Below are 23,891 nucleotides of genomic sequence, written 5' to 3'. Positions count from 1 at the left end.
CAAACATTTGCCCACTCACCCAGCCTACCCAAGTCACCTTGCAGTCTCCTAGCATCCTCCTCACAGCTAACACTGCCCCCCAGCTTAGTGTCATCCGCAAACTTGGAGATATTGCCTTCAATTCCCTCATCCAGATCATTAATATATATTGTAAATAGCTGGGGTCCCAGCACTGAGCCTTGCGGTACCCCCCTAGTCACTGCCTGCCATTGTGAAAAGGCCCCGTTTACTCCTACTCTTTGCTTCCTGTTTGCCAGCAGTTCTCTATCCACATCAATACTGAACCCCCAATGCCTTGTGCTTTAAGTTTGTATACTAATCTCTTATGTGGGACCTTGTCGAAAGCCTTCTGGAAGTCCAGATACACCACATCCACTGGTTCTCCCCTATCCATGCTACTAGTTACATCCTCGAAAAATTCTATAAGATTCATCAGACTTGATTTACCTTTCGTAAATCCATGCTGACTTTGTCCAATGATTTCACCACTTTCCAAATGTGCTGCTATCCCATCTTTAATAACTGACTCTAGCAGTTTCCCTACTACCGATGTTAGACTAACTGGTCTGTAATTCCCCATTTTCTCTCTCCCTCCCTTCTTAAAAAGTGGGGTTACGTTTGCTACCCGCCAATCTTCAGGAACTACTCCAGAATCTAAAGAGTTTTGAAAGATTATTACTAATGCATCCACTATTTCTGGAGCTACTTCCTTAAGTATCTACTAAGGAGCTACTTCCTTAAGTAAGAGCCTCACCTTTGTCAACATACACCGCACTGTGGAGGTTAGTGGTCGCCACAAACCCGTACTCCAAGAGGAGCCGCTGGTTATCGTGAGCACCATAGCAGATAAAAACCTGCTCGTGTCTCCTGCACCTGGTGGACGTTCTGATCTCATAACATCTGCTTTGCCGGTTGAAGGCAGCGGACACCTTAAAGCATTAAAAATAAAGACACAAGTTTGTTAAACCTGATCTGTAAACAGTTTGGGGTGCAGAGAAATGTAAAATATCACAGACATTGGATGGCAAGGATTACGGGAAACCAATCCGCCTGGGGAAGAGAAGAAAGTGAGAACAATGTACAGAAAACAGAGTCGAGAGCACTGACAACCAGTGGAAAACCATGACAACCTGTAGCCATGATTAATTAAGGTCATAAGGTCATAAGTGATAGTAGAATTAGGCCACTCCGCCCATCAAGTCTACTCTGCCATTCAATCATGGCTGATCTATCTCTCCCTCCTGACCCCATTCTCCTGCCTTCTCCCCATAACTCCTGACACCCGTACTAATCAAGAATCTATCTTTCTCTGCCTTAAAAAATATCCACTGACTTGGCCTCCACAGCCTGTTCTGGGGCAAGGATATCCACAGATTCACCACCCTCTGACTAAAGATGAATTAAAAATTCAAGCACAATAAAGCGAGTCACACATTGTGAACTCAAGGACAAGCTTTATTAAACAAAAATAATTCCGAAACAATAGCAGTGTTGCTGAGCCCAGAATTACTGCATGTCGCTGCAGCAGGACACACCCTCGACTTCCTATCTAACAGTCACGTGTCTCTTACCACATGATGAACGAGGGTTCGGTTAACCAGTGGCCCGGCCACCAGATGGCGCCACAGCATCTTAAAAGGCACTGGGGTGGAAGCCCCATCATCAGGACAGATGTGAGAAAGGGACAATTTTATACACCACTGCCAAATCCCCTCTCAAAGAACTTCGCTCCTAGACACCACTCGGGGAAGCCACACACAACAGTGAATATAAGTTTAGTTTAAGAAGGAACTGCAGTTGCTGGAAAATCGAAGGTACACAAAATTGCTGGAGGAACTCAGCCAGTGAGGCAGCATCTATGGAGCGAAGGAAATAGGCGACGTTTCGAGTCGAGAACCTTCTTCAGACCGAAGACCCAAAACGTTGCCTATTCCCATAAGTTTAGTTTAGTTTACTTTGAATCTGTGGAATTCTCTGCCACAGAAGGTAGTTGAGGCCAGTTCATTGGCTATATTTAAGAGGGAGTTAGGTGTGGCCCTTGTGGCTTAAGGGATCAGGGGGTATGGAGAGAAGGCAGGGATTGGGATACTGAGTTGGATGATCAGCCATGATCATATTGTATGGCGGTGCAGGCTCGAAGGGCCGAATGGCCTACTCCTGCACCTATTTTCTATGTTTCTATGTTTATCGTTATGTGTACCAAAGTATAGTGAAAAGCTTTTGTTGCATGCTAACCAATCAGTGGAAAGACAATGTGTCGGAAGGAACTGCAGATTTTGAGGTGAGCTGGTGTTCACCGTAGATATACACAAAATGCCCTAATTTCTTTGCTCTATATTTCTCTCTATATATCACCATCTTTATCTCTGTTTTCCCTTTCCCCTGACCTGACAAGTTTGTAGGTTAAGTGGCTTGGTATAATTGTAAAAGCTTTTCACAGTCTGAAGAAGGCTCTCGACCCAAAAGGTCACCCTTTCCTTCGCACCAGAAATGCTGCCTATCCCGCCGAGTTACTCCAGTACTTTGCATCTATCTTCAGTGGAAAGGCAACACATGATTACATTCGAGTCGTCCACCGTGTACAGATACACTAGAGAGGGATTAACATGGTATCATGCGCAGAAAATATAAACCACAAATCTGGAACCGAATAATAAAAGGGGCCATAGGTTACAGAGACAGATCAATTTTAAAGTGTTTTTCATTGATCTTAATTCGAAAGCTATCAATAGCAGTCATCAATATTTAATACACCAGGGACCTTTGCTCAGCCCCATGTGTGACAATCTATTTTAAGCACAGCACCAAGTGCTGGGATAATGCAACGGAACAGGCAGCATCTGTGGAGGGAATGGATAGGCGACGTTTTGAGTCGGGACCCTTCTTCAGAACGTTTTAAGCGTGCGGCAAGACACGGTGGCGCAGCGGTAAAATTGCTGCCTTACGGTGCCAATGACTGGTGTTCGATCCTGACTACAGGTGCCTGTCTGTGCCTCATAGCCTCAGAATTAAAGGACATTCCTTTAGGAAGGGGATAAGGAGGAATTTCTTTCATCAGAGGGTGGTGAATTTGTGGAATTCTTTGCCACAGAAGGTTGTAGAGGCCCAGTCAATGGATATTTTTAAGGCAGAGGTAGATAGATTCTTGATTAGTACGTGTGTCAGGGGTTATGGGGAGAAGGCAGGAGAATGGCTGTCGGAAGGGAGAGTGTACGCAGGCGCGGTTTAGCTGCCGCTGCTCTCTCTTCACATTGTGTTTTTGATTTTGTGTCTTTGGATCGAATTCTGTCTTTAATTTTTTGTATTGGTGATGTCTTTATTATTTATTTTACTCCGATTATATGTTTTTTTACTCTTGTTAATTTCTGTAAGGTGTCCTTGAGACTTTGAAAGGCGCCCGCAAATAAATTGTATTATTATTATTATTATTATTAATAGGGTTAGGAGGGAGAGATAGATCAACCATGAATCAATGGCGGAGTAGCCATGATGGGCTGACTGGCCTAATTCTGCTCCTATCATTTATGGCATCTGTCCTTATGACCTGTACTGTGTTCATATGTTCTCCCCATGACCTGTGTGGGTTTTCTCCGAGATCTTCGGTTGCCACCCACTCCTCTCCAAAGACGCACCAGTTTGTAGGCTAATTGGCTCGGTGCAATTGTAAATTGGCCCTGGTGTGTGTGTGTGTGTGTGTGTGTGTTGGGTAGTGTGGGGATCGCTGGGTCGGTGCGGACTCCGTGGGCCGAAGGGCCTGTTTCCGCGCTGTATCATGAAACTAAACAACTAAACAAGCACTGGATTGCCTTCTCACCTGAGCAGCTGGTGAGTGGTTCAGCAGGTCTAAATATGGTGCTAAAGCGTAGACATCAGGCTCTCTGGATAAGAACTCGCTCTTCTTGTGCTCCATGTAAACAGTCCTGGTGTTGACACTGCACCAGGCCCAACGCAAGGCATCGTATGTAAAAATATTCTCAACGCTTTCAGAAAACAACGGCTGCAAAGATTTGAAGAAGCGCTCGGAGTCCAGGTGGAGCCCTTGTACTGTGTTCCTTTTCTCCCGAAACTTCTTCATCAAAGGGCTGGGAAGCAGTCTTATTAATTCCTCTGCAAAATAAGCCGGGCAGGTGTACGAATTTGGCAAGACGTCGATGTAAGGTTTCCACGGAGACCGGCGCCCAAAATGTCTCTCGGCGACGAGGAATGCACACAAGGCCTGGAGTGGAGACAAACGGGGCTTCCATCTGGAAAAGATCAAATCAAAGATAGACACAAAAAGCTGGAGTGACTCAGCGGGACAGGCAGCATCATGGAGAGAAGGAATGGGGGACCTTTCGGGTCGAGACCTGGTGTACATTCCTCCTTGCGGAGAGGCATTTTGCCAGCCGGTCTCCATGGAAACCTTACATCAACGGAGAGAAGGCGTGGGTGACGTTTCGGGTCTCGACCTGAAACATCACCCAAGCCTTCTCTCCGGGAATGCTGCCCGTCCTGCTGAGTTACTCCAGCTTTTTGTGTCTATCTTTGTGTTTAAACCAGCATCTGCAGTTCCTTCCAAAAATGTCCAAAGTTGGTTCCAATAGACTCGGCTTGTACTCGCTAGAATTTAGAAGATTGAGGGGGGATCTTATAGAAACTTACAAAATTCTTAAGGGGTTGGACAGGCTAAATGCAGGAAGATTGTTCCCGATGTTGGGAAAGTCCAGAACAAGGGGTCACAGTTTAAGGATAAGGGGAAATCTTTTAGGACCAAGATGAGAAAAACATTTTTCACACAGAGAGTGGTGAATCTCTGGAATTCTCTGCCACAGAAGGTAGTCGAGGCCTGTTCATTGGCTATATTTAAGAGGGAGTTAGATGTGGCCATTGTGGCTAAAGGGGTATGGAGAGAAGGCAGGTACAGGATACCGAGTTGAATGATCAGCCATGATCATATTGAATGGCGGTGCAGGCTCGAAGGGCCGAACGGCCTACTCCTGCACCTATTTTCTTTGTTTCTATGTTTCTATGAGAACAAGTTCTGCCTCGTCCAGGGTCAACGTACCTCTCGATGTATTCACCCAAATAACTCCCGAGGACTGTTGTGGTGGTGAGCAGACATTGCTCCGGTAGAGCAATAATAAGTTCTCCAGGCTGAACGGAAACAGAAAAAAAAGTAGGTTGGAGCATTAAAATAAACTGCAGATGCCGAAAGTCCGAAACAAAAACAGAGGATGTTGGAAACTTTTTGGAGGCGGCGCGGAGTCCGTATGCAGGGAAAGAAGCAAGAGGGAGTTAGATGTGGCCCTTGTGGCTAAGGGGATCAGAGGGTATGGAGAGAAGGCAGGTACGGGATACTGAGTTGGATGATCAGCCATGATCATATTGAATGGCGGTGCAGGCTCGAAGGGCCGAATGGCCTACTCCTGCACCTAATTTCTATGTTTCTATGTTTCTACTCAAGGACCATGCACCAAAACTAAAACCTAGGTTGAGTTACTCACACTTGATATTTCTTCAAACCATTGGATTAAATCCGTGGCAGAAAAAAGCAAACCACTACATTTATTTTCCCATATCATCTGCCAAATCCAGCATGGTGGCACAGCGGTAGAGTTGCTGCCAGACAGTGCCAAAGACTCCGGTTCGATCCTGACAGTAGAGGAGGATCAGTACAGAAAGGTCCATGTGGGAATGGGAGGACACTTCAAACCATTAGGACAATCAAACTGAGCAGCCCATCATCACAGTAACCGACCAGGGCATTCGAAGAATAAAGGAGAGGGAAGGAGGAGAAGAAATAATCACTAACCTGGAGAGCTTTGGTGGTCATTAGTCCTCTGCCAATACCTGAACAAGAAATTCATAAGTTGATAAGTGACAGGAGCAAAATTAGGCCAATTGGCCCATCAAGTCTACTCCGCCATTCAATCATGGCTGATCTATCTTTCCCTCTCAACCCTATTCTCCAGCCTTCTCCCCGTCACCCATGACAACCGTACTAATCAAGAATCTGTAAATCTGCGCCTAAAAAATACCTACTGGAAAAAAATTGTAAATTGTCCCTTGTGTGTTGGATATTGTTAGTGTAGGGGTGATTGCTGGCTGGCATGGACACAGTGGGCCGAAGAGCCTGTTTCCGGGCTGTATCTGTATAGCTCTAAAGATATTCTAGAGTCATGATCGAACTCGGGTCTTTGGCGTTGGTTCGATCCTGACTACGGGTGCTGTCTGTCTGGAGTTTATCGTTCTCCCTTGACCAGCGTGGGTTTTCTCCAGGGATCTCTGGTTTCCTCCCACATTACAAAGACGTACAGGTTAATTGGCTTGGATTCATTGTACATTATCCCGAGTGTGTGTCGTGTTAGTGTGCAGGGATCGCTGGTTGGTGCAGACTTGGTGGGACAAAAGGCTTGTTTCCACACCATATCTCTAGACTAGACTAGACTAGACTAAACAAGACTAAACAAGACTCTACAAACTGTGCCACTGTGGCGCCTTGTAGGATTTTGGAGATGGATCCATAATTAATCAGCCCATTTGGATAATGGTACAAGAGACAGCTTGCAACAATTGCTTCGAGAGTCTCAGAACTGTTCAAGTCAAGTTTAAAGTCAGATGCACAAGTGTGGTGAGTTGCAGGTACAAGGAAAAATCCTGCTTGCCGCAGCATTACAAGCAGAGCTGGGTACAAAACAAAACGGCCTGACAGACAGAGGGATGAACATTTAATTATAAAATCCATTTCGCCCAGTGACAAGCTGACGTCTCAAGGCATTGTGTAGAAAGCACTCGATTAACCTCTCTTATCTCTCCACAGCCAGGCTGAGTGCCAACGAAGAATGGATTGAAACCAAATCCCAACACACAAATCCAATCTTTCGGTTAGATAACATTAATTTGTTTTGCACCCAACCCTGTCTGTGATGCTGCTACAAGCAAGGATAACTGAGGAAGGACGTGCTGGCTCTGGAGAGGGTCCAGAGGAGGTTTACAAGAATGATCTCAGGAATGAGTGGGTTAGCATATGTGGTGCGCTTGACATCACTGGGCCTCTGGAGTTTGGAAGGTTTTGTGGAGGGAAGGGGTGGGGGGGACCTCATTGAAACTAACAGAATAATGAAAGGCATCTTTTCATCTTTTTATTTTTTATTTTAGTTAGTTAAGTGTTTTGTTTGGAGGTCTAGACTTTTTTATGTGGGGAGGGGGAAACTACCTTTCAGGGTCCCTACCTGGTCGGAGAGGCAGCTTTTCTCCGGGCTGCAGCTACGACCCGTCCTCGCGGCCTACCAGCGGGCCTGGAGCGGCGTTTCCTGTCGGGGACCGCCCGACAGGAAACGCTTCGGCGGCGGCACAGCGCTGGAGCGCTATCGCGGAGCGGGCGATGCCTTGCCCGGGTCGCCGCGCTGGAGCTCCGGTGAGCTGAAGATCGCTGAGGAAAACATCGCGGAGCTGCGGGACTGTGGAGCGACCAGCTGCGGGCGGCGGCGCTGAACTTTACACCGGGAGCCTGGGATCTCTAGATGAGATCGCCAGTTGTGGAGCTCCAACCGGCGCGGCCTTGTTGGCTTCGAAGCCGCGGCCTCCAGTACGGAAGCGGCCGTTCCAGGGTTCCCAAGCCGCTGAGAGGACTCTCCCGACGCCGGAGCAACATCACCCGGCGAGAACGGCCTGGAACATCGGGCCTCCGTAGAGGCAACTGTGGAGGCCTCAATAGGCCCGACTATGGGTGAACTGGGGTTGGGGACTGGACTTTGTGCCTTCCCTCATAATGGGAACCATTGTGGGGGGATGTTCTTTATGTTTAAAACTCTTATTAATGTTATGTCTGGATTCCTTCTTTATGTGCTGCAAAATGGCAAGAAGCATTTCACTTCACTACACCTAGGTGCATGTGAATGTGACCAATAAAATACCTTTGATACCTTTGAAAGGATGTTTCCACTGGTGGGAGAGTCTTGGGCCAGAGGTCATAGCCTCAGAGGGCGCTCTTTTAGAAAGGAGGTACTTTATTTTGGCAGAGGGTAGTTAATCCGTGGAACTCATTGCCACAGAGGGCTGTGGAGGCCAAGTCAGTGAATGTTTTTAAGGCAGAGATGGACAAATTCTTGATTAAAACGGGTGTCAAAGATTATGGTGTGAAGGCAGGGAAAATGGGATTAGGAGGCAGAGATCAGCTATGATTGTATGGTGAAGTAGACTCGATGGGCCGAATGGCCTAATTCTACTCCTGTAACCTGTGAACTTGTGACAATTTTTCATTGTACCTGCTCCTGCCCGCACTTGTGCATCTGACTGTAAACTTGACTTCACTTGAACAGCCGTGTAGTGGTAGGGTGAGCAAATCCACGTCCAAGACCAACATCCCCAATCGGAGACCCTAGTTCCACGCAGTCAGCAACACGATACGAGCCATGGCGATCCCATATCTGATACCAGATTCCCGTAACTGGCAGCCTACTCCTAGCTCAGTCTTCTTTTAGTTTAGAGAACAGCTTGGAAACAGACTCTTCGGCCCAGCGAGTCTACGCCATGAACCACCCGCTCGCTCTCAAGCACGGAAATCGCTATCAAAACATGGAGGGGGGGGGGGTCACGATTTATTGGCGGTCGTATGCAAGCATGCGCGCACACGTGCGGCTTTGGCCGTGGGGTCTGTGGACAGTAACATCGGAAACTGACCTGGTTGCTGACTGACTCCGAACTCCAGCAACTGCAGCTTCTTCCGCCCCGAATCGTGGAGCTTGAATCGGCCCGTTCGCGAGGGCTTTCATCGGCTTCAACATCGGGAGCCTTGACCGCTTCGACGCATCAGTTTGATTTTAAGCCGTGCCGGGCGATGAAAGGCCCAGCGAACGGGCCAATTCAGCCCTTAGAAAGCGTCTGATAAAGTCCGGATTACAAAACATGGGGGATTGTCCCTCCCCGTCCGCCCCAGGATTTCCGCCCCTGCTCACTCTAGCTGGACTGGGCGCCGCTCCAAGAGGCCAAGCGCGTGGACCGGACGAGACCCTTCTTCAGAATGACCCAAACGTCACCCACTCCTTCTCTCCAGAGATGCCGCCTGCCCTGCTGAGTTACTCCAGCTTTTAGTGTCCATCTATTGCTACACACTTGTACTGTATCTGAGATGCTTATCTAATATGTGTCCAAGTGCTTGTGCGCAGTGATGCTTACACTCGGTACATGTGACAAATACCAACCTGGGAAACTTGCTGGCACCAAGTGGAAGTCGGTGAAGTCTTTTCCTTTCAACCATTTTCTCAGTTGCACATACACAGACTCTTGACTGATGTTGACTGTAAAAAAGTTGACACATTTCATTACATTTGTTGTGAATTTATTAGTCTATAAATTTTATCTTCTGGCCCAGCTAAACAATCTAGTTGAGGTTAACATCAAAGACAAATGCACATTCCATGCCAAGCATTGAAGATTATCTCTTGTTGGCAGTAACTCACTCTGGGATTAGGCAGCACAGATCAGCTATTAGATTGCAATGTTCGGGCAGGCTGGAATGTGGCTGCTTTGAAAATTTCAAAGTCATGAACTAAAAAACACTGACATCATTTCAATTTCCCTCCTTGAGTGAAAGGGGTTTGAGCAAACTTTTTACAACTACTTTTGGGTAGGGACATGTGTAGGAAAGGATCAGAGGGATATTGGCCAAACTCGGACTAGTGGGACTATGAAAATGGGGCAAGAGGACACGCACAAAAAGCTGGAGTAGCTCAGCAGGGTCAGGCAGCGTCTCTGGAGAGAAGGAATAGGTGACATTTGGGGTCGATATGCTTCTTCAGACTGAGATTCGGGGGAAAAGAGAAACGAGGGATATCGAAGGCACATAGAACGAATGAATGAAAGATATGCAAAGAGCGACGATGATCAAGGAAAGATGGAGCCCACAATGGTCCATTGTTGGTTGTGGGGTGGTGATCAGGAGTTATGGTCGGCATGGACAAGTGGGGCCAAAGGGCCTATTTCAGTGCTGTTTAACTATACACCTCGTAACTATACACCTTAAAGAACGACATGTATTGGCCATCCCTAGTTGCCAAAGTGATAGTAATCATTCTCTTGAATTGCTGCAGTCAAGTAGAGATGTTACCTTGGGAACTACAGACCATCGAGCCGGCAGCAACGAGGGAACAGCGAAATGGTGTATGATTTGAAGGAAATCTGGGGACAGTGGTGTCTCCATGCCCATATTGCCCGTCTCCTTGGTGGTTAACTGTGGAGTGACCCTGGTGACTATGAGCTGTGTATTTTATGGATGGTCACCATGGTCACTGTGCCACAAGGGTGAAGGGAGGGAATATTTAGGATGTGGGCTGAATACGATGCAAGTGGGCCTGGGTGACGTTCTTCAGTATCTTTACGTAGTAGAAACACTGGACTGCAGATACATGAAAGGACACAGCAGTCAGGCAGCATCTCTGGAGAACGTGGATGGGTGATGTCCTGGGTCAGGACTCTACTTCACAATGATTATGGCTGTGCATCGAAGGTGGAACAAAGATGCCAGATGAAGGACTCTGGTGGGCCCATCTATGGAGCGAAGGGGGGGGGGGGGGGGTCGGGAGCCTCTTCAGAAGCCGCCGGGCTTGAAGCGCTCCAGAGAGCCGACGGATTTTGTGGGCCAAAGAAGGAAAGAAATGAAGTATATACCAGAACCCCTTTGGTGCCTTCAAGGAATATCCCATTGTTGGCTGTGGGCTATCTTAATGTGTTCTCCATCAAGCCCTCTCAGGACTACAGAGGAATAGTATGGCAAAGTATCCAATGCTGACAAGTAAAAGGTGACGCAAAAAGCTTTGTGCTGCATCTCAGGGGCTTCCAGCATCTTCTGGACTGAAGGAATGTCCAATGGGAGAAAAGGGGAGGGGATCGCTCCGAAACGGGCACCTGGTCCATGAAGACCCGAGAAGTCAACCTGACCTGCTGCGTTACTCAAAGCGAAATGTGTTCTGCTGTGTAAAGATCCTATAGCTATAGGATAGGACATTTGGGTGTTAGTGCAATGGTGCAGCAATCTCAGGGCCAGTGAAGCCAGCCATGAGGAAGCTCTCTGGTGGTGAAGGCTATCAATCCGTCCAGAGCAGGGCTTTACCTGCGTTGCTATTGTCTTTGGAGATGCAGATGCTGGAACATCGAAGGTGGACAAAAATGCTGGACAAAACTCTGGTGAGGCAGCATCTATGGAGCGAAGGAAATAGGCAACGTTTCGGGTCGAGACCCTTCTTCAGACCGAGGGTCTCGGGGAAAGGGAAGCGAGAGATATAGACGTTGATTTTGTGAGACAAAGAACAAAGAAATGAAAGATATACAAAGAGGTAATGGTGAACAAGGAAACAGTCCATTGTGGCTGTGGGCTAGGCGAAAATGTGTTCTCCAGCCAATGGAACTCACCAGGACTACAACGGAACTAGTATGTGCAGGAAAACTCACGGCAGCAGCAGGTTTACTGCGAAGGAAATAGCGAAAAGCTGGGCCGTAACTCAGCGGGGCAGGCAGCATCTCTTCTTTCTTCAGAAAGTCTGTGTGGGAATTGATCCAGCAACTTTCACAAATGCTAGAGAGAGGTAGGGCACGGCGCACCTGAAGACCGAGACGTTTCCATGCATGTCGCTCCTGCCGGCGTGAGCGCAGCCCAAGTTAAAGGTGAGGTGTCTCCACAGTGAACAGATCCTCTCTGCTATTATAGACTTTGAGTTGTTCAGTGCAACAGGCAGCAATCTGGAGAGAGGGCCAGTGATCCCCGGGGGGGGGAAGAGACCCTTCTTCAGGCTATCAATCCTTATGCCCATCATGGTGCTTTACCTGAGAGGAACTGCAGTGCTGGTTTGCGCACCGACAGCATAAAATGCTGCAATAACTCCTGGTTTGAGCCCGACCTTTCAGATGCTGGAAAAATCGCTGGTAGACATAAATGCAGGAGTAACTCAGCAGGCAGCACCTTGGAGAAAGGAATAGGCGATGCTTCGGGTCGAGACCCTTTCAGACTCAGGGTTACTCAGTGGGTGGGGGTGTGTGGGGGGGCAGGTATTGTTTCAACGGGGAGAAGGGGAAGAAATGCAAAACGATAAAAAATATAAATATATATTCGAAGCCTGTATGGGTGCAGCAGCAACTGGAGTGAATGGCTAGGCATTTGACCCGAAACCCCTCTTCAACTTTTGAGAAGCAAAGTAGGTGTAGGTTTCTTCAGAAATGCTGGAGGGGGGGGGGGGGGGCAGCAGGGATCTATGGATAGCGAAGGAAATAGGCGACGTTTCGGGCAGAAACCCTGAATCAAACCTTCTTAACTTTCATCAAAGGAACCAGTCTGTGTAAGTGAATTGAAGTCCAGACAACTTTCAACAAACGGCTCCGGCCTGTAATAACGACGTGGCAACCTCCAGGACAGAGAGAGAGGGGTGCAGTGTTACTTGTAGCCGGCAGAGAGCGCAATGTTCAAACCGCTGGGTTGTAAGCTCCCCAAGTGAACAGGTCCCTTTCTGCATTATAGAATGGAGTTAAACAGCGGGACAGGCAACTCTCTGTCAGCAGAGAAGGCAGCCTGGGATACGTTTTTTATATCGAGACCCTTCTTTTTATGACTCTTTGTTATTATGCTCATCATGGTGCTGATGTGTAGAGAGGAACTGCAGATGGGGTTTGCGCACAAGGCAGACTTTTGAATGCTGCAATCCCTGGTTTAAGAAAGAAACTGCAGATGCTGGAAAAATCAAGGTAGACATTGCTGGAGTAACTCAACGGGTGAGCAGCCTCCAACAGGAAGAAGCCGGGGACTCGAGGTGCCGACTCACCTCACCGTCGCGGAGCTGGCCGAGAGGGTTACTGGAGCGGTGGGGGGGGGTTGCCGCTGCCGCTGCTGCTGCTGCTGCTGAGGGGAGGCTGCTGCTGCGGGTCTGCGGACGGCGGCACCGGGGGAGCCCGCGGCTCCCTGGAGGGAGACCGCTTTTCGGGGCTCCTGCAACGGCGACTTCTCCCGCCCGAGTTGCGGGGTCGAAGAGCTCCTGGAGCGGGGCTTAGCACCACTGCCCCGCGCGGCTTGGAATGCGGGACTTTGCGAGCGCACACTGGGGGCTCCAACATCAAGACCCGGTGTGCGACCTCGCACCACCCGGCATGGCTTTAATGGCTGCGGGACAATCGCCATCGCCAGCCGGGGGCTTTGACTTTGACTCTGACATCGGGGAGGGGAGGGGGCAGTGGAGAGATAAGGTTATTTGGCCTTCCATCACAGCTATGTGATGGATGTTTATGGGGAAAATGTAATTAGGGGATGTCTGGGGTCTATTTGTGTGTAGAAATCAATGCTGCAGAAACGGCATTTCATTTGGACCTCCAGGGGTCCAAATGACAATTAAATATACTCTTGATACTCTTGATACTCTTGAAATAAACCCGTGGCAACAAACAGGCAATACATGTTCCCCCTGGCCTGATTAGCACGGGTGTCAGGGGTTATGGGGAGAAGACGGGAGTTAGGAGGAAGAGATAGATCAGCCATGATTGAATGGTGGAGTAGACTTAATGGGGCGAATGGCCTATTTCTGCTCCTAACACTTGTGACCTGCCTGCTTCACCCTTCCCAATTGTAGGAGCCATTTATGTTTAGGCTAGCTACTGTTGGCATGTTATATTATTTTGTCTAGATATATCTTGCAGTATTATTTTGGACACTTGGGGCCGGTCATTAGATGCACAGGGTGGTGTATATATATATATAAGGGCATAGTGGAAGGAAGTGGCAGGCACAGGGAGGCATACAGTTCCCACCAGACCAGGGACCGAGTAGCCAGCTACAAATACAACAATACGGTTTTATTCGTCACATTGCACGTAAAGTACAAGTGAAATGAATTTGCCAGCAGCGGTACAATGATAAAGAACACACACTAAAAATATAACACAAACATCCACCACAGCATTCATCACTGTGGTGGAAGGCACACAATTTGGCCAGTCCTCCTCCATTTTCCCCCGTGGTCGGGACCTCAACCCTCCGCAGTCGTCGCTGCGGGCGTCCAGATGGTAAAAGGACAAGGTAAAAAGTCCAGGTAAGTCGAGAATCGGCTCTTCCCCACCGGAGATCGCGGCTTCAGGTTGGTGTAGATTGTACAGCGGTCGTAGATTGCGCTTCTGAACTTGCATGCAGAATAAGGAAAGCCTGGTACGTTCATCTCTTTGTTTGTACAACTACCTGTGTAGTGATGGCAACTGGAAAAAAGTTCACTGGAAAAGTCGGAACTTTGCCATCACATTAATCAATAACCTATCAATCCCTGTTTTAAAAATACCCATGCTGATCTTCTATAGGAAGGAACTGAAGGTGCTGGCTTATACCGAAGATAGACACAAAGTGCTGGAGTAACTCAGCGGGTCAGGCAGCATCTCTGGAGAAAAGGAATGGGTGATGGTAAGATAATCTCTCATGACATCACTCTGAAGAAGGATTTTGACCCGAAATGCCACACATCCCTTTTCCCCAGAGATGCTGCCAGACCCACTGAGTTACTCCAGCACTTTGAGCCAATCCCATGCTGATTTTTTTTGTGGGGGATTTTTTTTGTTTAGTTTAGAGATACAACATGGAAACAGACCCTTTGGCCCAACGAGTCTGCATCAACCGAGTATCACACGTATACTATTCCTATCCTGCACATTAGGGACACTTAACCCCCAAACCTGCATGTCTTTGGATTGTGGGAAGAAACTGGAGCAACCGGAGAAAACCCACGTGGTTATGGGGATAGCGTCCAAACTCCTCATGGAGACCACCCAAAGTCAGGATCTTGTCCCACTTTATCAAAAGCCTTCTGAAAATCCAAATGCATCCCATCCCCTTGTTCCCCTTTCTACCTGCCACATTATCAAAGACCTCCAACTGATTCGCCAACCTGGGTTTCCTTTTGCAATTTCCTCCCCGTCTTAATCTCAAGTTGTTCATCCCTTTATCCAGGATTTGTATCCCCATTTCAGAATTCCCAACCATGAAACACATCATCTGTCATACCTCCAATCTTATATTTCAATGAGATCATCTCTCGTAATAATAATATTAATATAATACATTTATTTGTATAGCACATTTAAAAACAACTCACGTTGACCAAAGCACTTCACAACAGTACAGGTACTAATTTGATACATACAATGGTAATCAGACCTAACAATACATACATAAACATACATAATGCATACATACGTAACTTCTAGGCTCTAGTCAGAACTAAACATGGAGAGGCAGCATTTAGTTTTTATGCACCACATATCTGGAACAAACTCCCAGAAAACTGCAGGTCTGCTGCAACTCTCAGCTCTTTTAAATCTAGACTGAAGACTTTTCTGTTTGCCACCGCCTTTCAGTAAACAATACAATTTATTAATTACCTATACTGCACTGTAACTTCTATTCCTGGTTTTATTCTATTTTAAATATTTTATTTGATTGCTTTTAATTTTGTAATTAAAATTTTATTTGAATAATCTAATAATCGTTTTACATCTAAATGTTATTTTATATGTGTTTCTTTCCAATGCTTTTAATGTTTTATGTAAAGCACTTTGAATTACCTTGTCATTGAAAGGTGCTATACAAATAAACTTGCCTTGCCTTGCCTTGCTTGCTTGAGTACAGGCCTGTAATGCCTAATCTTTCTTCATGAGTCCTGAGTTAACTGTTTAATTTGGGATTAAATATACAGACTGTTTGCAAAGCACAATGTTAATATATGCGTGAAGAGGTGTTGTACAAACACTCAGTTTAATATTTAAATGATACAGCTCAACAATTAGTACAAAAGGGCAAGGTGTGTGTGTGTGTGTGTGTGTGTGTGTGTGTGTGTGTGAACGTGTTGACTGTGAAGTGAAGACTAGCTCCAACATCCTGCACCCGACCAGCTGTTCACCCAGGTGGGCATTGATTGGTCGGCCCAGATCATGCCAGGTCCACATGGTTGCTTGAACTCAACGGTTAGAGACCAAAGTGGCTCGTCCCGCCACATGACCCTCCCACCCCCAGAACCGGACTATTGGAGGCAGGTTAGGCTGTCGAGTGAGGCGGCCTGATCTTGTGTACGTGTCTCCTGTGTTTGGGGTTGCAGCTGCTTGAGTTGAGGGCGGGTTTGGTCGTGACGGTGGATGCCCTCTGCGGCGGGGATGTGCCCATTGCGCTGGTTGGTCAATGTCTAAGTGCGCTGGCTTAAGACGGTCCACGGAGACATTCTCGTGTCTGCCGCCCATGTCGATGATGTAAGACATGGCGTCATTTTGCAGTGTCCCTCGTAAGACTTTTGCAGTTTTGTACGGTGGGAATCCAGGCGAAGCAAGACGTACTGTCAGTCCTGGAGGTCGGGTGGGACGTACGTGGTTGTGAGACCTTGTCGGGACGTTGGGACTGAAGATAGCGTGCCCACCTTCTCACAGAGGTGCGTCAGCATGGTCGTGGGTGGTTCTTGATGTCCACCCGCCACCGGGATGAAGTCCCCTGGGACCGCAAGCGGGGCGCCATACACCAGCTCGGCCGAGGAAGATGCCAGTTCCGCCTTTGGGGCATTGCGTATACCTAAATACAAGCAGAGCCTTTACCAACTCAGGCAGCTGAGGAAATTCAGAGTCACTCTGAGAATCCTTCATTCCTTCTACTCTGGTGCTGTAGAAAGTATCCTGACCAGCAACATCTCGATCTGGTTTTGAAACAGCTCTGCCCAGGACAGGAAGGTGCTGCAAAGAGTAGTGCGTTCGGCCGAACGCACCCATAGGAACTACACTCACCCCCCTGCAGGACCAATACAACTGGAGGTGCAGATCCAGAACCAGCAAGATAATGAAAGATATTATGAAAAGCATAATGAAAGGCTCGCACCGGTAGACTAAAAAATAGTTTCTACCCATGTGCAATAAAATAACTTAACTCTAACAGAGAACACTGGAGGGGGAGCGCGATATAATTTGGGGTGAAGGATAATGCGCAATATTCTTTAAAAATATTTTTAATACCTATTTATTATTTTCTTTACTGATCTTGTGTATATGTGAGTCAATGGCTGTTGTGTTTTGTTCTTTTTTAATCTTTTATCCTGTGTCTTCTATGTACACACCAAAGGAGATGCAATGGAATTTCGTTGTACAGTTATTGTGCAATGATAATAACCGTATTTTGATTTAAAAAAACTTTGACCCCTACCACCCCAGCAACGGACTGTTCCCAGCTGCTACAGTCAGGCAAGCGTCTCCGCTGTCACGATGCGAAAACAGAGAGGATGAGATGGCATTTCTTTTCACAGGCCATCAGGACTATAAACTGTGATCTCACCAGGAAGTAATTACGGTTGTGTTTTTTTTTAATGTAAATACTGGTGTTCTGTTCTGTTGTTTTGCACAATCCCGCAGGCGTTGCCACTTTCATGTCACTGTACATCTTGTATGTGTATGTGACAAATAAAGATGACTTGACTAGCAATATTGAATGCATAGCCACAAAGAACTTATTAAGCATTTTGCATAGTTTTTGTTTGTAGAAACGGTATTTTTTAAATATTATTAATAGACTTTAATCTTGGAAATTAAAAAGTTGGCAAAACAATATGTATTTGTGCTTCTAATCTGGGATTTTTCTGTGAGCCCAGCCTTCATTGGACACGGCTCATTAACTCTGGTATTTCGAAATACTTTGTTACTTTGACTCTAGATTGTGGTTGGGATAAGGCCACAAAAATCAAAGTGGTTTCAAAACCAAACAAGTGACATAGACAACACACACACATCCATTCAGAAATCCTAGTTTAATCAGGGAAACCTGATTTGGTTTGTGGTTCCCTTTAGTGGGAATAAAGATAATCTAGCAAAACTTATATTACAGGAAATTATCAAAGAAAACTGATTTAATAAATCTTATCTTCTATATTACTAAAACTCTGTTCTTGACCGGTTTTGGCTTTCTATGCTGCGGTTTCCAAGAGTACGCCGCCACCTACGGCCGTCATTTTTGGCCACCTCGCTCAGAGCCCCCCTCTGCCTCCATCAGAGCTTTGAATGACACTGACAAATGTCTACAGCATTGTGAGTACCCTTAATTTCGTTTGAAAATGAAAATATGGTTAGAGGTAAAAAAGTACTGCCTGCAAATGGTTGTTTGGGTTGAGCTAAAAAGGCAATCTCTCTCCCCCCCCCCCCCTCTCCCCTCCCCCCCCCCTCCCCTCTCCTCTCCCCTCCCCCCCCCCCCCCCCCCCCCCCCTCCTCTCTCCTCTCCTCTCCTCTCCTCTCCTCCCCTCCCCCCCCCCTCCCAATATAATTTGGGGTGAAGGATAATGCGCAATATTCTTTTAAAATATTTTTAATACCTATTTATTATTATCTTTACTGATCTTGTGTATATGCGTGTCAATGGCTGTTGTGTTTTGTTCTTTTTTAATCTTTTATCCTGTGTCTTCTATGTACACACCGAAGGAGATGCAATGGAATTTTGTTGTACAGTTATTGTGCAATGACAATAAACGTATTTTGACTAAAAAAAAAATGTTTTTGACCCCTACCACCCCAGCAACGGACTGTTCCCAGCTGCTACAGTCAGGCAAGCGTCTCCGCTGTCACGCCGCGAAAACAGAGAGGATGAGATGGCATTTCTTTTCACAGGCCATCAGGACTATAAACTGTGATCTCCCCAGGAAGTAATTACGGTTGTGTTTTTTTTTTTAATGTAAATACTGGTGTTCTGTTCTGTTGTTTTGCACAATCCCGCAGGCGTTGCCACTTTCATGTCACTGTACATCTTGTATGTGTATGTGACAAATAAAGATGACTTGACTAGCAATATTGAATGCATAGCCACAAATAACATTAAGCATTTTGCATAGTTTTTGTTTGTAGAAACGTTTTTTTTTAAATATTATTAATATTTAATCTTGGAAATTAAAAAGTTGGCAAAAAAATATATATTTGTGCTTCTAATCTGGGATTTTTCTGTGAGCCCAGCCTTCATTGGACCCTCTCCTCTCCCCCCCCTCCCTCTCCTCCCCCCCCCCTCTCCTCTCCCCCCCCCCTCTCCTCTCCCCCCCTCCCTCCTCTCGCCTCCTCTCCTCCTCCCCCTTCCCCTCCTCCTCCCCCCCTCCCTCCCCTCCCCCACCCACCGTCCCTCCCCTAAACCCCCCCCCCACCGTCCCTCCCCTAAACCCCCCTCCCCTCCACACACCCTACCCCCTCCCTGCTCCCCACCTCTCTCCCCCCCCGCCCCTCATCCCACCCCTCTCAGCACTCCCTCTCTCCCTCCCTCCTTCCTCTCCCCCCCCCCCTCCCCTCCCTCCCTCTCTCTCTCCCCCCCCCTCTCCCTCTCTCTCTCTCTCTCTCTCTCCCCCCCCCTCCTCCCCTCCCCCCCCCCCCCTCCGGGAGGGTAGTTAGTGTGTGATGCTGCATGCCGACTCCCCCCACCCCCCCACCAACAACCGCACGTTGGGGGAACAGACCCAACGGGTCTGCACTTGGTCTAGTTCAGAATTAAAATTACGTACAAGACCTATCCAAAACAAGATAAGACACAAAGAGCTGGAGTAACTCAGCGGGATGAAGAAGGGTCTCGACCCGAAATGTCACCCATTCCTTGTCTCCAGAGATGCTGCCTGTCCCACTGAGTTACTCCACTTTTTTGGCTCCTCTAGTATCGTTGGTTCCAAGGCTGTTGTTTGCAGCCAATTAGCGCAGGGCGGCAGGAACCCGGAAGCGGACAGGGGCCAACGATCCTATATACAAACTCCGCTATAGGATCTTTGGCAGCAGAGACGTTCCTTCTCTCCAGAGATACTGCCCATAGACCCTATAGCGAGCCTGTCCCGTTGAGGTACTCCAGCATTTTGTGTATATCTTCGGTTTAAACCAGCAACTGCAGATCCTTCTTATACATGGCGAAGCGAGTGGCGGTGGTGAGCGGCTCCAACAAGGGCATCGGCCTGGAGGTGGTGCGGTCTCTGTGCCGGCACTTCGACGGCGACGTGTTCCTCACCGCCCGGAACGCGGGCCGCGGGCAACAGGCGCTGCAGAAGCTGCAAGAGGAGCAGCTGAAGCCGCTCTTCCACCAGCTCGACATCGACGACCTTGAGAGTATCCGGAAACTGCGGGCGTTCATGCTGCAGAAATACGAAGGCATCGATGTCCTCGTCAACAATGCCGGCATCGCCTTTAAAGATGCCGACACCACCCCGTTCGCCACCCAAGTTCAAGTGACCATGGCGACCAACTTCTTTGCGACCAGGGATATGTGCACGGAACTCCTCACCATCATCAAACCTCACGGTGAGTGGAGAGCGCGGCACTGATTTTTAATTAGGAATTATCACGTTTGCTCACTGCATTTCATCAAGTAAGGCATTATTTGTGCTTTTTCTTGATTCCTTCGGTATCTAAAAATTCTCAGAAGTGATAGATCTGGCTGTAAATTTTTCTTCAGATGCGTTTTCGTTTTTTTTTTAAATTACAGCCAGATTTATCACTTCTGAAACTTTTTTGATGCCAAAGGAATCAAGAAAAAACACAAAAAATGCCTTACTGTTGATGAAATGCAGTGAGCAAACGGCCGATGTTCGCCAAGCACTCTGGCTGTTGTTGCCCCTTCAGCTCTCGTTTTTATCTACCGTCATTTCTCCTCACTTTCGGAATTCTGAAGTAGGCTAAAGGTCTCTCACGCTTATCCCGATTTCCATAATTATTTACAGCGCAAAAATTGACAATTTCAGCGGGTTTTAACGGCTTCTTTCGTTTCCTTGGCCATTTCATGGACAGTGAAGATAACAATCGGATCTAGTTCAAGCTGGAAGGTGGGCCAAAGGAGCGGCCGATGGAATGTAACAAATGCGAAGTGCTACATTTTGGGAGATTGAACAGATATACACGGGAATTGGCAGTGCACTGGGGAATGTTATAGTATTAATATGTAAGAGGGCAGGTGTATCGATCTCTGATTGTAGCAACACGTGTAAACGAGGGGGGACGAAGGTGTTGGGCACATTAGGTTGGTGAGACCACACGTCGCGTATCATGTTTCGGGTGGAGACCCTTCTTCAGAGTCAAGGGGTAGAGAGCGGTAGTGATTTACAACTGATTTTAAACTAACAGGATCGTTAAGTTTTGGATTTTGCTCTTGCCTATTCTCAAGCAGTGCTGTATAGTTGTTGCACAATATACCGAGACTATCATGTGCTGTGCTAGCATTGCTTGGAAGAAGATATGTTGAAACTTGACAAAGGGTGACCTGGCCTGGGATACATTGTAACTATATCGGTGCCCTTTATGTGGCGACTCTTTGCATACCTTGAGTAAGCAAAACAAAGAATATCACGGTGACATGTCACATGTGGCAATGAAGTATCGTTCATTCATTCTTTCATCAGCAGTTCCTTGTTTCTATGACCCATGCACTTCTGTGTGCGTTTCTTGATCCTAACGTTTTGATTTGTTTTTACTTTTGCAGGGAGAGTGGTGAATGTGTCCAGCACCTTGAGCAAGGCAGCACTACTCAAATGCAGCCTGGAACTCCAAAAGAAATTCCGCAGTCCTACACTCACTGAGGACGAGCTGGTGGTGCTGATGAGGAAGTTTGTCGATGACGCCAAGAACGAGGTTCACCCCAAACAAGGGTGGCCTTCCACGGCCTACGGGGTCTCAAAGATCGGCGTCACAGTCCTCTCCATGATCCATGCCCGAAAACTGAGTAAGGAGAGAGCGGCGGACAAGATCCTGCTGAATGCCTGTTGTCCCGGTTGGGTGAAAACCGACATGGCTGGTCCTAATGCACCGGGCACGGCAGAAGAAGGTGCCGTGACCCCGGTCTACTTGGCCCTTCTACCAGAAGGTGCGGAAGGTCCACATGGAGAGCTTGTGAGCAAAAAAACTGTTCAGGAATGGTAAGCTGGAAGAGCACAAAGCATTGGTAACAAAAGGGAGAGACCAAAGATCATAAATGATATGAGCAGAATTGGGCCATTTGGCTCATCAAGTCCTCACCGCCATTCAACCATGGCTGATCTATCCTTCCCTCCTAACCCCATTCTCCTGCCTTCACCACCTAACCCTTGACACCCGTACTAATCAAGAATCTATCTATCTCTGCCTTAAAAGTATCCGTTCAAAGTTCAGAAGAATATTCTTGATGTACTAACTCAGACATTCTGATTGTTACAGATTTGTGGTTATTGTTCAACCTAACAGTTGGGATGAGATTAAATATTTTCAATAAAAATCATCACTTTATCCCACGTTTTGTGTTTTTTCCTGTAGATAAGACCAGAGGACATAAGTTCAAGATGAAGGAGAAAAGATATTATATAAATCTGAGGGGTAACTTTTTCACTTGGGTGTATGAGGTAGTTGAGGCTGGGACTATCTCCACATTTAAGATGGGTACATGGATAGTATGTAAGAAGGAACAGCAGATGCTGGTTTAAACTGAGATAAGACACAAAAAGCTGGAGTAACTCAGCGGGATGAAGACGGGTCTCGACCCGAAATGTCATCCCCATTCCTTCTCGCCAGATATGCTGGCTGTCCCACTGAGTTACTCCAGCTTTTCGGGTCTATCTTCGATTTAAACCAGCATCTGCAGTTCCTTCTTACACATATACAAAACAAGGGACAGTGCAAAACTCTTCCGGCATTCTCAGCGTACATACTGTGTCTACTCTTGTCCAGAGTAGCGTAGTCGAGGATCAGAGGACATGTGTTCAAGGTGAAAGGGAAAAGATTTAATAGGAACAGGGATTGTTCAAAGCACCCTACAAAGAGGCAGGCATAGCTGGGGCCCACGCGAGTGCCCATAGTTACGACTTGGACTGGGAGGAAGTGGGAGAAGTCAAAGGAGAAGTTGTTGTGGGTGAGGACCAGCTCCACTAGGTGGAGTAGAGTGTTAGTAGAGGGAAATTGGATGGTTTTTGCGGTCGAGGAAGAAACGGAGGGATTTAAGGATTTCCTGTTGGGGGATGGAGGTGTAGAGTGAGTGAACGTCCATAGTAAAGATGAGGGAGTGGGGGTTCGGAAAGCAGAAGTCATTAAAGAGACGAAGGGCATATGAGGTATCTTGGACATAGGTCGGGAGAGGGAGGATAGGATGGAGTCGAGGTATGTGGAAATCATTTTTGTGGGACAGGAGCAGGCAGAAACAATGAGTCTGTCAGGGCAGTTGTGTTTGTGCATTTTGGGGAGAAGGTAAAAACGGGCTGTGCAGGGCCGGGAAACGGTAAGGTTGGAGGCTGTGGAAGGCAGACAGCCAGAAGAGATGAAATCAGTAAAGGTGTTTGAGATTAAGGCCTGGTGCTGGCCTGAGAGTTGTCACCTGGCCCGGTAGACAAAGATCTTATAGCGAAGATCAAAGATCTTATAGCTTCGCTATAAGATCTTTGCCGGTAGAGGCCAGCGCACCAGACTACCACGGCACCTGCCTTGTCGGCGGGTTTGATTATAATGTCAGGGTTGCTGCAGTGTGAGCGGATGGCTGTACGTTCAGAGGGGGTGAGGTTGGAGTAGGTAAGGGGAGTGTAAAAGTTGAGACGGTTGATGTCACGCCAGCAGTTGGAAATAAAGAGGTCTAGAGAGGGTAGAAGGCCGTTCTGGGAAGTCCAAGAGGGGGGGTATCGGTGGAGACGGGAGAAAAGGTCATCACTAGGTGGTGAGGGCTCCTTCCCGTAGAAAAAGGCACGGAGGCAGGGGCAAAGGAAGAAAAGCTCTATGATGTGGTGGACATGGAACTCGTCAAGGTGGGGGCGGAGGGGAACGAAGGTGAGGCTTCTGTTGAGGACAAACCGTTCCCTATCAGAAGGGGAGAGGTCAGGGGGGGATGGTGAAGCCACAACAAGGGTGGGGGTTGGGGTCAGGGGAGTCGACAAAGGCCAAATCTGGTGGGGAGGGATGGCGGGTGTTCAGAG

At 47.5% G+C, this 23,891-nt stretch overlaps 2 protein-coding genes across 2 annotated transcripts in view; one reads left to right on the top strand and one right to left on the bottom strand.

The window, feature by feature from the left end:
- The window catches only part of setd4 (SET domain containing 4), a 32,483-nt gene extending 22,039 nt beyond the window's left edge, over positions 1-10,444 (bottom strand). Inside the window, exons 1-5 of the mRNA XM_055645199.1 lie at positions 9,183-10,444; positions 5,792-5,829; positions 5,045-5,133; positions 3,815-4,244; positions 755-929 (exon numbers count right to left, since the gene is read on the bottom strand). Coding sequence (XP_055501174.1) covers positions 755-929; positions 3,815-4,244; positions 5,045-5,133; positions 5,792-5,829; positions 9,183-9,303 — 853 coding nt within the window. The 5' untranslated portion in view covers positions 9,304-10,444. The remainder of the gene's footprint in view (positions 1-754; positions 930-3,814; positions 4,245-5,044; positions 5,134-5,791; positions 5,830-9,182) is intronic.
- Positions 10,445-19,696: 9,252 nt separating this feature from the next.
- LOC129703026 (carbonyl reductase [NADPH] 1-like) lies at positions 19,697-22,224 on the top strand. Its single transcript, XM_055645197.1, has 2 exons — positions 19,697-20,271; positions 21,446-22,224. The coding sequence occupies exons 1-2, from the start codon at positions 19,881-19,883 to the stop codon at positions 21,880-21,882; spliced, it is 828 nt and encodes a 275-aa protein (XP_055501172.1). The 5' UTR covers positions 19,697-19,880; the 3' UTR covers positions 21,883-22,224.
- The last annotated feature ends 1,667 nt before the right edge of the window (positions 22,225-23,891 follow it).

This window comes from Leucoraja erinacea, chromosome 13, assembly GCF_028641065.1.
Source record: "Leucoraja erinacea ecotype New England chromosome 13, Leri_hhj_1, whole genome shotgun sequence".
Taxonomy (NCBI): Eukaryota; Metazoa; Chordata; class Chondrichthyes; order Rajiformes; family Rajidae; genus Leucoraja; species Leucoraja erinaceus.
This window is presented reverse-complemented; position numbering and strand designations above follow the sequence as displayed.

Bases quoted from the DNA above. Each gene is read 5' to 3' on its own strand.
- LOC129703026 (XM_055645197.1), top strand. From the start codon at position 19,881: ATGGCGAAGCGAGTGGCGGTGGTGAGCGGCTCCAACAAGGGCATCGGC. The intron at 20,272-21,445 runs GTGAGTGGAGAG...TTACTTTTGCAG, and splicing joins CACCATCATCAAACCTCACG to GGAGAGTGGTGAATGTGTCC.